The sequence below is a fragment of the Brassica rapa genome, chromosome A01, assembly GCF_000309985.2.
Source record: "Brassica rapa cultivar Chiifu-401-42 chromosome A01, CAAS_Brap_v3.01, whole genome shotgun sequence".
Taxonomy (NCBI): Eukaryota; Viridiplantae; Streptophyta; class Magnoliopsida; order Brassicales; family Brassicaceae; genus Brassica; species Brassica rapa.
Window position 1 is genome coordinate 21,578,697 of NC_024795.2, and position 14,851 is coordinate 21,593,547.

The window sequence follows — 14,851 nt, forward strand, 5'->3', positions numbered from 1 at the left end:
CTTTAATTACTTGTTTGAAACTCAACCAAATATAAAAATTTTAAAAATCAAGAATATACATCACACGTTATTTGGTCCATGACTCCATGTGAATGCACTTCATCCGGTCCGTTCAAATTGATCTCATCGTGGTCCCCCTTCTTTAATCTTATTTGCTGTTACTTAGTTGTCTTTCGTTAAATGATCAAGAATTTTCAATTTAACTTAGGGAAAAAAATATGTCAAAGATTAAATAAATAACAAACACACTACCTTTACTTGTTCTTTTTACAATGAAAGTGATGAGTGGGAACCAATGATAAAACATGTTAACATAGAGTGATGTAAATACAAAGTTTACACAACAATCTGAAGAAAGAATACATACATGCATGTATGGATTATACGAATCTGGATCCAGTCCTAGAAGAGCCAGTGCTTCCTCCTAGGTTTTCTTGTGGGAACATCTGCAACACCAAGAGCTACTAGTTTAGGAAAATATGAGATTGAGATTCTGGGAAGCTGTTTGGAGATAAATTACTTTAAAAAAAAAAAAGCAGATGCTATCTATGGAAGAGACTTGAGTCTTTTGTTTTGTTTACCTCCACTAGAGTATAGAGAATTGTAATGCACTTCGCTCCAGAAGCTAAGCCAAGCCTCTGCAGAAGAGGAAAAAGATTCATTTAAGAAGGACCGAGTAAGGCAAACGAAGAGAGCTTCAAGGCAGACACAAAGAGAGAGTTTGTACCACGAAGAGGGTTCTTGTTATGAGGAAGTATCTCGATGTAGGATTGTTCCCGAAATGATGTGAGTAAGCAGATCTTGGCTTCGAACTACAGTAATGCTCGAGTCAGTCATTCAAGTAAAAAGGTGTGAAATTTGCAAGATGCAAGTTGCTCAAGAGAAGACATAAAGTCTGGTATGTATTTATAAAAGTGATCTAGTCTTGCAGTAAACTCAAAACATGATATTTTTTTTTTAAGAAAAAAACTTACACGATCAGCAGCAGCTTGAAGAGTGACGTGATCTCCCCATTCACCCGGTCTATTCCCATTCCAAAATTCATTGGCAACAAAAAAAATAAAAGAATGAATCAAAAGCAAAGACAAAGATGACTCACTTTTTCATCTTCCTGGTGTAGTGTCTGTATTTCATCGGCACATATCCTTCGTATAACTTTCGTTGCTGTTTCAACTGTAAGAGTGCACATGCCAAGTCAGAATAATGGAAGTATTAACAACTAAGTAGTAGTATGTGGCCAATTAAGTTAGAGAGAAATCAAGTTCAGAGGAGTTCTCGGACAGTACCTGCTTTACAATATGCTTCCTTACATGCTTATGGTAATCTGGATTGCCAAAAAGCTGGTCTGCCAGAGCTCGGAACTGGCAATCAAGAATATAACACAACACATATGATGAATATTCTTTTGAAGAGTCCAAACAAGTTCTATATAGATGTTCATTCAGAATCAGGCGTACCTGGCAATTTCCATCCCCCTCCATCTGTAGTTCAGCTAACCCATATGTGGCCAACCTGATGAAAACAAAAGGAGAGATGCCTAATGAATAATCTAAGAAAGTAAAAGACATAAAAGCAAGCAAATGTTGATAAGAAGAACAAGAACCTCACAGAGAGGAGGTCATGGTCTAATGTTGCATCATTTATATCTGGTATTTTAGTGTTAATCCGAGGAGTGTGCTGCCAAATACAAAGTAAAAGCTCATCAACAGATTCATTCAAGCTTATTTTTATGAAGTATTATTAGTGGATAAAAAAAAAGAAGAAGCTTTTTATTATCATACAGGGATAGAATCTAAATGAGAGAGTCTCTTCCCAAGCATGCCCTCTCTTCTTAAGCTCTCGTCTTCAGCTAACATACGCGCAATGGTTTGGTCATCATCTGTATCCGCCACGCCGCTACTAAAACTGGAGCTGGAACTCGCACTTGCACTTCCACTTCCACTTGCCCTCGCAAATGGATTCGTATTGTGTTCATAATCCATGGTAGATTGGATTCTACACTAAAACACACAAACCTAGGAAAGCAAGACACAGAGAGAGTATATATGCTTAAGAGCTTTCTTGAGGAGTGTAACAAAAAAACTATATCTTTAAGAGCTCAAAAGCTTGCGAATGGATCTAAACCCAAAACCCACCAACCAAATCATGTTAAGATTCAACCTTAAATGTTTACAATCCGTAACAAAGGATGATACTTTCCCACTCAATCGCACGTAATTAGATGAACCCAAAGCGAAGATCACACTCATTCAACTACCCAAATCCAAATTAGCACCAAAGCAGCGATCTTGATTGAAACCCCTAAAACAGTGAACGAAAATTCAGATAGTTACCAAAAAAAGAGAAACCTAGGCGGACAGATATATACTCAGCTCAATTTCACCCAAATCAAGAGGGAAGAGAAAGAGAGAGAAGCAGAGGAAGAAGCTAAAATGAAGATTCTGTGCAGAAGAAACAAAAAAGGATTCGTTTTTCTTCGTGATTTTGTCAATTCGTCTTCTTTGGCGGTCAAAGAAAATGTCAAAACTTTTGTTTATACTAGAGTTTGTGAGGTGGCAGCTGGTTAAATAAAATAAAAACTAATGATATTTACAAAACGAAATGAACTGTTTAATTAAATACCAAATAAGAAGACCAATTATATAAGCTAAGAACTGGATGTTAAGATTAGTATAGGACAAATACTATATAATATCATTAATGAAGTTTTTTATGCTTAGTTTAAATTTTGAGTGACAATTTTTATAACATTTCATATAATGGCAAAAAAGACATTAGATTAAATTGAAACATGTCACTTTATCTCATCCTTAAATAGAGTAAACATTTTGTCCGAATATAAACGTGCTTCATTCCCCATTGCTTTATCTCTCAGCTTCTTCAATCTGTCACCTATCTCTTCATCCTCCATAACTTTCCTCAGTCCATCTCCAACCTCCCTCTCTCCGAAACCACTCATTCTCACCCCGATCTTCCACACATCCACGATGTATTTACAGTTCACAAACTGGTCTCCCGCTACTGGATAACACACTAGCCTCCGATAACTAGCCACCGCCTATTATATTTTTTCAAGCAATGGCGCACAAAGAAACACAATGTTATAATTAATATACGCATTAATCATTAATGTCGAGTTTATGGAGATAATTAATGTAACGTGGTATATGTCTATAACTATATGTAAGGTAGTATATGTCTATAATGAAACACAATATCACTATATGTCTCGGAGATAAACTATACGCAAGACGTAGTATATGTGATCTATAAAACACAATTTAACTATGTCTCAGCTCGAAAAAAAAAACTATAATGTCTCGGAGATAACTATACATGTAATGTAGTAGTAGTATATGGGACATTCATGGACATTTAATTAGGTTTTCTTATGTACCTCCATGGTCGAGTTCCAGCCACAATGAGTTACGAAACAACCCACTGAGTCGTTTTTAAGAACTTCGGTCTGCGGGGCCCACGGCACAATCCTTCCTTGGTTCTTCGCTATGGTAACTCTGTGCACGAACCCTGGTGGCAGTCCCTCCTGCCACACCCGGTTTAGTGCCCAAAGAAAAGGTCTTCCTGACGCTTCCAATGCCAATGCCAACGTACGAATCTTTGATTCTCCTATTGGAGAAACCCAGCTTCCAAATGAGATATAGATTACTGAGTTTGGCCTCTGTTCTTGGAGCCAACCAAGGCAAGATCTGTCTTCTTCCCAGAAAGTAGGGCTTTTGGTTAAAGTTTTAACACTCGTTGCTGCTTGGTCATGCAATGGACCAACGTAAAGGATTTGAGGGTTTCGATCTTGATTAAAGATTTCACTTTCATATTCGTTTTTGAAGGAGTTTACCAAGATCCACCGGAGACTTTTTGCTCGTTCTAGCGTTCTTTGCCAGAACTTGAATCGTCCTTTTTGAGCTGTGGGAGTTCCGATCAGCCATAATAGGTCTCCGGCGGATAGGAGCGGTTGTTCAGGTAGGAGTAATGGTTTTCCTGGCTGCCGAGGAAACCCTGCATAAAATGTTACAGCAATAAATCATATACCATCATTTAGTAACCAAGAACAAATGAAACAAAAGGTACAAATTGTATTCACGTATGCGTGATTCAATATACACTAATAATTAATTAAAATAATCTTTCTCGTATATATAAAGTTACATACTCGCATGTAATGTACGTAGTTACCGTCATTATTTATTTGATATTGCCTAATCTAGATTAAAAAAAAAAGATCGACATAAGTTTCGGGGAACCACCAATATATTAACAGAACACGTAGGATTATATATTGATATCTTTGTTTTGAAAGAACATCTACAATTTAGCGCTTAAACTGAAATTTCTAAAAACATACTATATATTAATTTTTTTTGTCATCAACATACAAACTCAACTAAGACTATGTCAATCAACTTGGTAATTCTGCATCTATGTGATTTTTTTTTAATATTTAACAATATATATTAATGAAGTCCTATATTAATATATTGGTGGAGTTCTTAAATAGAATTGCAATATACATAATATTAATATGTTATTATATTTTAGTTATTTATTTAAATTTAATATTTAACTAAAATAAAAATATTATCGCTAACCATGCATGTGTCAAGAAAATATAATCTGTCTCCATCTTTCCTACATCTTCTAATTAAAATACTTATAGAATGTTTAGCAGTGGAAATGTTGTTTCTTCTTAAAATATATTTTGAAACACGTTATATCCAACAAGATATAATAACGTCCATCTGCATATACAAGGATTAATAACGTCCATCTGCAGATTGTGATTCAATCAACATGGCAATGCCACATGAAAACATTAATTGATTGGTGCACTGGTGGGAATATTTAATTCGAAATATTAGGAATATAATATATTACATCAACTATAGATACTATATATATTTATAAGAAAATAAGAAACTATATGCATGTTTTACGTAGTTGATTTGTATGCGGAAAATTCAATTCAAAATATTAGGAATATAATATAGTATTGTTTATGCGATACGTACATTCTTCATTTTTTTTTTTTTTAAACTGATACATTCTTCATCTTCACTGGAACGTACCTATGCATAACCTACAACATGTGCTATTACTTAAACGCATTTATATATTCAGGTTGTGTTTGTGTATGTTTCCTTTTGGTAAAAAGACGTTACCTAACGTGTTCTACAAATTCATTTGGCTCCTGAATCCTTATATATGCAGAAGGACGTTATTACTCGACAACGATGCGTCTTGGGCGCTTATAAATATCATGTGATTTTGTGGAGTAATAATTATAAAAAAAAAACAAATTCGTATGACTTTCACTTTACTTTGTTGGGTTTTTCGCATTAATGATTGCATTTCTAGGTAATCATATATATATAAGCAAACCTATATTGAACGTCAACAATAGTGGACAACCAATGACCATGATATCATTCTTTATAACGAGTTCATAATAAAATTTGGTTTACTATACCATATGGTCCCAATATCGAAACACATATAAAATAGTATATGTATATCAGTGTATATATATAAGTGATTAACTATCATTTATTTGGCATGTCTCAAAAAGGAATATATGTGAGTTAGCTGTTGTATTAAGAAAATATAACAATTCAAATTACCTTTTCGGGAAACTATGCCTGTCCGTACGAGCTCCGGTATGGCTTCAATCATACGGTAAGCAGCGAACATCACCGGCCAGAACCCGGCGACAGGAACACCACACCGATCAGCCACTCTTATAGCCCACGAAGCCAATAAATCGACTACAACACAAGCAACACCCACGTCTTCTTGTAGTAGGATCCGTTCGAGTTGAGACGGCATGATGTTCTCCATAGACCTCTCTATGGAGAAGAAGTCCGAGGGAGGTGCATCCGGACGTTCTTGACCGTCAGATATGGCCAGGAACGTGATTCCAAGATCATCGTTAGTCGTCGAGATCCGACGGTGAATAGACTCGGGAGTCATAACCACAGGGGAGAAGCCACGGCTGAGGAAGGCCGATGCGAGGTGGAGCATCGGGGTGACATGGCCTTGCGCCGGGTAAGGGATGAATATTATCTTTGGCTTTTGTGTTTCTTTCATATCTTTTTCTTTCTTTCTTTCCTTCGAATTTTGATCTTTTCTTCATATATTTTTGGAGTTTTGATAATTGATATATAGTGCCTAAGTTATTTGAATTCGGGTTATTATAAAAAGGAAGATGAAATGCGATTTAGAAGATTATTAATTTAGTTTTATTGCACACCATGCATGTGTTAGTTGACTGGACCAATCTGTACATTTGCATGCAAAACATATCAGTCGACTTCCCATAAAATGAGGTGTGTTCTCATAGTTTTAGTATAATATATATGTAATTATTTAGAAAGGAAGACTCGTAAACAATAGTTTCTAAAGCTTTTGCAGTCCACTTATTCAAGAAAAATGTTTCTTTTTTTTTTAAAGAGTTTTTTTTTAAAGTTAGTATTCCAGTTGTTGGGCCTTCACTTGTACAGTGGTCATATTAGTTGAGCATATTATTAATAAATCTTTGTATCGACATGTTTCCCGTTTCCGGTTTGGACCACCGTTTATCTTTGTGTACGATATATACATATTCAAGAAAAATGTTTCTTTTCTTTTAAAAGAGTTATTTTTTTTTTTAAAGTTAGCATTGCAGTTGTTGGGCCTTCACTTGTACAGTGGTCATATTAGTTGAGCATATTATTAATAAATCTTTGTATCGACATGTTTCCCGTTTCCGGTGGCTGCATGCCGTAGCTGCCAATAGAAAAAAAAAGCGGTGCCTACATTGAAAATAAGTATTTGTATGAAATGGAATTCATGCACTAAATCGATATAAAACATTAAGTGAAATCAATATATCAGACGCATGAGGTCATCAATGCTCTATAAACATAGATCGTAGAAGGCATGTTGATACCAGCGATCCAAAAAGATCTCAAACTATATATCGAATCTTCCTAATTATTTTGATTTACAAAACTATTTAATCAAATATCAAAGAAAATATAAAGTTGTACTGTGCATGTATTTACATAATATGAAATGAAAGTTGAGGATTTAGTCTCACATTATTTGTATGCTCGAATTGTTTAACAAAAATATGTTTGATGTGTTAACAAATCTTTAAAAATAGCTAGTTAGATATGTTCAATTTAATATACGTATTTAAAATATCAAAGGATTAAGTTTTATCATTTATGACTTCAATTGTAAATTAATAATGAGTGGATGATGACTACACTAGCCATTTATGTTGACAAGATCTCACATTATAATCAATTCGAAATCTAATTTGCTGGATCAGTTTTAGATTATATTTTCTTGATAATCCTATCAACTATCCAGACGGTTAACAAAGAACACAAAGTGTTTTAAAGTGGATTAACCTGAAAATGTACCATCATGTCTGACTCAAGTTTGAGTATTTTCCGTTCAATATCAGAGGTAAACTGGCCGCATGTTACAAATATTAGCCATCTAAGCTGCAATGTCTAAATTCAGAATGACTAAGTAACCATAATTTAATTCTCAGAATCGAACTGAGGATTGATACGGATATACGCCGAGTCCCAAAAGATTTTCACCGAACTACCACTGGTTGGATTATATTGAATAACATGTGTTTTGATTCTGTTACTTTCTTAAATTTAGTAGATATCCGAGTTTTAAAACCAAATTTCTGGATCTCATTTCATTCCTGATTCCTGACATACATATTTTGAATGAAAATCGTGAATTCTTTAATTGCACATGATAAAAGACAGCCGTGCATGGGATGTGATTACGTACTCATGAATTATAACATGCCATGACTTAAAGGCAGATGTTAGGTCAATAACCAAAACTTGTGAGAACAACAAGCAAAACTAGTTAATGTTCTGCATATTAATTGATAGAATATAGCTTATATTAATAATTAAAAGTACGAAGATTAAGAGTTGATTAGCTGGATTAAGAGTTGGAAATCCGTTGAAGAAGGAGATTCATTTTTTTGAAACAAGAAGGAGATTCATATATAGTAGAAGATTGATCTGCTTGCCCCTGTTGATTCCCGATTTCTGAATTCTTTAAAGGACCGTTCCATCTCGATTTATATTCATATGAATCTGCTCGTATATTCGATGAGAAAAACATGAAGTATTATGTGCAAAGTAAATGTTGTACCCAAAATTAAGAAATGGTTTTCACTGTTAACATATATATATATATATATCGTGGTTGTATCTCTATATATAATTTCTTTTGCTTAAATCTATATATAATTTTTACATCTGAACGAATCAAAGTGTTAGGTACGTAGCGGTAGCACGAAACTAATATGTTTTGAAAGAGTCCGATATTGGAACAAACTCAATCCTATATCCTGGTGTTTCCTTACAAAGTCTATACCGATATCTAGTGTAAGAACCCGATCATGTATTCAATTTAAAAGATCGGAATTTCGTCCATCCAAACTGTCCGAACGCTATTGGTAGAGATTATCATATCTTCTTTTATAATCGTATTCACAAACACTACAACATGTATCCCAAAGTATTAGTATTGTGGTAAAGAAAATAGATAATTTATTCTATGCCTGGTTGACCACACTGTTACTTAATCTACTTTTGAAACTCTCGACTTTTTTTCTTTCACATATGCCATTAATTAGTTTTTTTTGTTCCATTTAGTTTTAAATTTTAACAGTCTAAAAGGGGTACATGCGTCGATCGAATTTCAAAAGTAAACATTTACATATGACTCATAATCATATATTAATGTGTAGCCACCAAAAAAGATAAAAGGGTTCTGTAGTTAGGAGCCATCGAATTTAGTTTTAAAATTTTGTTCCATTTAGTTTTAAATTTTAAGGACATTTTCACGAAAGAGATTCTCATTTGGATATTTCACATATATAAGAAAGTAAAATATAATATCTTATTAGATGGATATCTTAAATTGTTGAGGATTCTGAAATATGGAAAATAAAATAGTTTGATATAAAGCCTTTAAAAACAGTAAGAGATATATAATTAGGTGAAGTTCTCAATAATTTGAAATATCCCAGTGAAAACTCTTCCTTCTAACTCAAGTTCCACAAAGAATGTTATTATAGATTTCCAATACATTTTATACATATTTAAATTTAATATTTAATTACAAAATGGTTTGATCTTAAATTAATTTTATTTATCTAAAAGAAACATTAGTTAAATAAATGTATTTATTACTAACATAAATATATTTTAATTAATTTTTTAATCAGTGTGAAAATAGTTAATGAAACGAAGGGACATATTTAAAAAAAGCAAGAAAGTCATCGATTAGTGTCTCAACTTTCGACGAATCCATCAGAAATAGATGATGCGTCTGTTTGTTGTTTTCTCTACAAATTTCTTATCCCTATAGATTAAAAGAGAAGTCATTTTAGTAATTTCTGATAACGTGACAATCATATAAAGTTTTTCAAAAAAAAATTTATAATTCTATTGGTCAATTTTTTAAAATTTTATTTTTTATTTTTTTATTCAATTGCGTACGAAAATTGGAAAACGCTGCCGTATTTTTTAGAATTTTCTTTTTCTTTTTTCTTTTTTAATCGCGTATCAATTAAAGGGGGATATGGTTTGAAACCGATAAAGATGATCCGAGCAGATGAGTTTACTTCTTGACACTCTGAAGACTCAATCAGATCCATGGCGGCAAGAAGCGACGAGCAGATGAGTTTCCTTCTCTCCACCATCGATCAAATCGACGAGGTAAAATTTGTCGATACTCTCGGAATATACAAAGTTTTTGGTTTCTCTGATTGTATTCGATAGCGATTATCGTCAGCTGAGATTGAATCGAGATTTACTCTCGAACCAATTTAAATTGTGAGCTAGAAACTACGATCTGCTTATTAACATTTTGATTCTTTGTATCTAATTGAGTGATTAACCTGCAGAGATCGAAAGGTTGAAGAAGCTACATACATAATCGTTAAACAACTTCGTTGACCAGGTATTATTAACTTTTGAAGTTTTTTTAGCTATCTGTTTCTTGCTGTTGAGTTATTGATTCTCTTAAATTGGTTTAACATTCAGCTTGAGCATCGAACTAATTGCCACGTGAAGAGAAGTATTTCGCGGACTGTCTCTTGATGGAACAAGAAGAGAAAACTGATATTTACAACAAACTTGGATTCGACTTCAGTCTCTGAAGAAGGAATGTAAGATTCTCTTCTCCTTACTAACTCAACAAGCATTTAGACAGTGATAGATTGGTTTGTGATTCAGTCTGTGGAAAATTACTGAGACTTTCAAGTTTGGTTTTCGGTTTCATTAGCAAGATTAAGAGCTTCACATTACTTATTTAGTCAGTCTGTTGCAAACCTAATTGTAGGTCCCTTTATATTCTTTGCACTGGTTATAAATAGCCAGGCGCTTGAAGATTCTGTATGTAACTTCGGTTCCCACATTTTCACTAGCTGAGATAAAGCTAAGCATGAGTTAATATTTCGGTTATATCTTCTTAATTAGCTTTAATTATCTTAGGAGAGAAAATATGTCTTTAGCCTATTTAGAAAAGCCCAAAACTATTGTCGATTTAGTTAAGCCCATATATATAAGTAGGGAGATAATAATTAGATATTTAGTTTAGACTTGTGCAAGATTGTTAACTAATACAAATATTAATAACTTTTTTTATTATTCAAACTGTAAACTTGCAACGGTTGATATCATATTTATTACATTACTTGCGCAAGTTAAAATCATATCATATGCAAATCACTTTTTGACAATACATATTTAATATCTTTCTTTAAACGATTTCATTATTTATTAGGGATCATTAATATGAGAAATAAATCGCCTTTATATATATAGGAGACACCCAAGGTCTTAAAATGCAAACATTCTGCTCTTACAAGAACAATAGCAATGGTGCGAGCCTCCAAAAACATTGTTTCTTATGTTAGAGAATTAAAACCCCATAAAGATACATCGCGTATTGAAGTTAGGATTGTTCGCTTGTGGAGAAACTATAACAAAGAATCAGAAAACACCATTGAAATGGTTTTTGTTGATAAAGAAGTAAGTATAAATCACACAAATGCATTTTTTTGGAGGCATGGTTTATTATTCATTTCGAGATATATACTTATTCTACGTTTATAAAACTCTTATCATTTATAGAGTACTGTCGCATAAATTTTATATGAACAATCAGGGGACAAGAATTCATGCTTCAGTTGGTGAACAACTCATCAAAAAATTTGATGACAAGCTACGTGAGGAAGATGCGATTGTCGTCCAGTTGTTCAAAGTGTATGATGCTATTGACATCCGTACAAAATTGGCTTCTTTCAAACAATATTTGTTGGAAAAGCTGATAATTTTCCAAGTGCATGGTTCCCGAATAGTATTTTGCGGACTTCTCCGATATTCTTGGTGGAAATCTTGATCATAGCTTTTTGGTTGGTGAGTCAGTTTCTTACACAGTTAAAAAGTCTGTCACTTTTGTTATACTTGTTCCTGATTTGACGCTTGTTTTTGTTATGTAGATGTGGTTGGCCAAATAGTTAACTTCGGGTCTCTGAAAAATAGAATAATAAAAGGAAAAGATAACATGAGGCTCTTGATTGAGTTGCGTGACCCAAAATAAGATTAAGTTCTTTATCTTTTCCTTAATTTGCTAGCTAAACATCTATAATCTATATTTTAACTTAAGTTTATATTATACAGTAATGTGAAGATGATGTGTACTCTGTGGGATTGTTATGCTAAACAAGTATACGATTACAGTATGAGTAACATGTCCACGATGATTATTTGTGTTATCAGGTTCTGTTCTGTTAAAGAATGGAAAGGTATATAATGTTGTTTCTATTTGTGTAAAATTATTACTCGCATAACATATTAATAAGATCAAAATAATTTGTAGGTGCTTACTCCATATCTAGCAGGTATAATTCAACCCATATTTTGCTCGACCCAACACTTGAATTTACTGAGGAGTTCAAAGCAAGGTACGTCTCCAGCTTCTTACGTTCCACAACTAGATCTTTTTTTTTTTGTGAACGTCATTTTTAACTGAAACGTTTTTAAATTATGTGTGATTATTTGATTTGGCAGTCTCCCTAATGATTCACTTGCTCTTACAAACAACGATAGTAGCCAATGGTCTGTTGGTACTGCTACATCTATTTATGCCAGGTTTTTTGTTCTTAATGAGAGGCTAACCATAAGTAATCCTAATAACTGGTAAAGAAGGGAAAACACAGACAATATCTGCCTCTTCATACTGAAGTTACGATAGTAGTCAATGGTTTGTTGGTACTGCTACATCTAGTCGATATCATGATTAAAAATCCTAATAACTGGTAAAGAAGGGAAAACGTAGACAAAAACATTGAATGTTGTCTACAAACAAGTTTTTCAGAATATTCCGTAGTCACGGTACGTAATTTTAATCTACTTTCTTTTCAAATACAATTTTTTTAGTATATAAACTATTACAATTATTTATTTTTTGTATTTGCCAGATGGGTAGTGATGAGTTAGGGGACCGATTCTATTCAGGAGCATCCATTTTTCTGACTATTTTGATGACTGTATGTCAATTTAATATTATTTCATGTTAACTTATATTTAGAAACTTAAAAATCTATCAAATAATATTAACCCGTCAAATTGCTTACAAAATTTATTTAATTTTTAACAGGTTTATAATTGATTTTGCTTTATTTTTCGAGAATTGTACTTCATAATTTATATTGTTTATGGATAATATTTTGATTTTGATTTTTATTATTAATGGAAAAATAATATTATTCACCTAAAATAAAGAATTACGATACATTATCAATACAATTCTAATTAATGATAATATAAAATCTGTTACTTCTAAAACTATACACTATTTATTCCATATTTTGAATGAAAGTATCTTCGTAAACACACAAATTATTTTGGGACATTGCAATTATACATACACACAATATCTGCCTCTTCATACTGAAGTTACTTTGTTCCCTCTCGTCCATCTCAAATATTGAGTACCAACTTTTTTCCATGGCTGATGAATTCTCATAAAGACGGTGGTATTATGTTATAAAATCCATTACTTCTAAAACTATATAAGATTTATTTCATATTTTGAATTTTCTTATGCCCGCGCAGGGTGCAGACCGGTCACCTAGTCAATACCATAAAATAAAATGTGAACTAAATTCAGGAACAGTTTGTCAGTTTTTAAAAGAACACAAAGAAAATAGGGGACAATATGAAGCAGTGGTACTGTTACATGTAGACTGTGCCGATCCTGATAATATATAGGCCACAAGCTATAAAAAATTGGGCCTATTAAATTTATAAAATTAAAAAAAAAAACAAGCAAATAAAGTAAAAGTGGAGAGGAGACTTCGAACCTCGTACCTCTTCCATATTAGAAAGCATGCAGAACCAAACTCGCTTAAGGATAACATGATACTAATTTAGCCGAAATTTTAGTTATAATATTGAAGTCGAAAACACCTGCTTGGTCTGCTTCTCCTCAGGACCGGCTCTGCATGTAGATCAATAATTACAGCACCAAAAATGTCAAGAAAAGCGCGAATCTTCAAGATAAGTGCCCTAGTGGTCCAATACTATATACACTTCTACACGTTCTCTTCAAAATGATATCACATCGTCTCCTTATTTTGAAATTGCGTCATTATCCTTTAAGCCTACGCCACCTTAGATTCTTAACTAATACGCACTTATTTAGAGGGCTTTCAAATAAATAAAAAATTTATTGAAAAAAGTTAAGTATACCTAACAGTGATATCTCAACCATCTCAATGAATGATAACCTATATATATTTTTCATAGTTTTCTGTCGCGAAATTAAAATTGAGCTCTAGTACGTAGCATTAAAGATTATAATGTTTTTTTCTTTTTGAGAAAATTAAAGATTATAATGTTTTAGAGAATATTCTTTCGTTTGACAAAAAAAAAAGAGAATATTCTTTCATTTTCAAAGACCTAATGCTCTAGTTAACGTATAACTTCAAATTTACAAGTGAAAACCGAATCTTTAATACTTTAGAAATTTCAAACAGTTTACGCGTAATTTTAAGGACCATAACAAAATTTGGTAAATTAATGAGTTAGGTGTTTATTGTTCAAACACGGCGTCGTTAGTACATAAATGTCAATATATACTAAGAGAATTATTCACATTTGATGAAAATATCAAATACAAGTATTAAAACACCATACTATTTCATAATTTGTGTAGAATAGTTTCGACGAAAGTATGTATAGTTATGAAATAATAACCACAAATCAAATAATCATAAACACAAACACATTAAATTTCATAACACATTAGTTTTCAAACATAGCATCATTTTCAGTCAAAAAAAAACATAGCATCATGTCTCCCGTTGGATCATATAATATAATACTAGAGTTTAATCCGCACCAAGCACACATATTTTTAATTTTATATATAACTTACCTTTTGTATTTTTATTATCAAAAACATTAAGTTTTGTTTCATTTTAACAAATTATGCACATTTTGTTTAAATTGATATTTTGTTAATGTATATGATAAGTAAATTACATACACACTGCTTTATTTTGCTAAACATTTTTATTTGTATATGAAAATTTAAATTTATTATTATTTAACACATTATGTAATTATATAGGCACAACTTCAGCAAATATAGGATTATCAAATAAATATATAAAAAAATAAATTAATTGTTAACAATAAATTTTGTAGATATTTATTTCTAATGAAATGTCAATAAGTCTAAAATTTAAATGACAACTTAAGTAGATAAAAAATAGGACTCTAATTTAATAGATTAG

The 14,851-nt window shown here is 32.3% G+C and overlaps 2 protein-coding genes across 5 annotated transcripts; both read right to left on the minus strand.

The window, feature by feature from the left end:
* Positions 1–217: 217 nt before the first annotated feature.
* On the minus strand, positions 218–2,547 carry LOC103834681 (OVARIAN TUMOR DOMAIN-containing deubiquitinating enzyme 11). 4 transcript variants are annotated; one of them, XM_033287012.1, is made up of 10 exons: positions 2,334–2,547; positions 1,782–2,015; positions 1,604–1,677; positions 1,458–1,512; positions 1,287–1,361; positions 1,100–1,173; positions 975–1,023; positions 728–823; positions 582–638; positions 218–446 (listed from the first exon to the last, which is right to left on the minus strand). In XM_033287012.1, the coding sequence occupies exons 2-10, from the start codon at positions 1,980–1,982 to the stop codon at positions 381–383; spliced, it is 747 nt and encodes a 248-aa protein (XP_033142903.1). In that variant the 5' UTR covers positions 1,983–2,015; positions 2,334–2,547; the 3' UTR covers positions 218–380. The 4 variants fall into 4 exon arrangements, with proteins under 4 accessions (XP_033142903.1, XP_009108998.1, XP_033142913.1 ...); XM_009110750.3 differs by having other exon boundaries at positions 728–812; positions 2,334–2,543; XM_033287022.1 differs by having other exon boundaries at positions 1,782–1,947; positions 2,334–2,531.
* On the minus strand, positions 2,120–14,767 carry LOC103836380 (UDP-glycosyltransferase 82A1). The gene is made up of 3 exons (XM_009112634.3): positions 5,634–14,767; positions 3,398–4,014; positions 2,120–3,058 (listed from the first exon to the last, which is right to left on the minus strand). The coding sequence occupies exons 1-3, from the start codon at positions 6,097–6,099 to the stop codon at positions 2,795–2,797; spliced, it is 1,347 nt and encodes a 448-aa protein (XP_009110882.1). The 5' UTR covers positions 6,100–14,767; the 3' UTR covers positions 2,120–2,794.
* Positions 14,768–14,851: the final 84 nt, after the last annotated feature.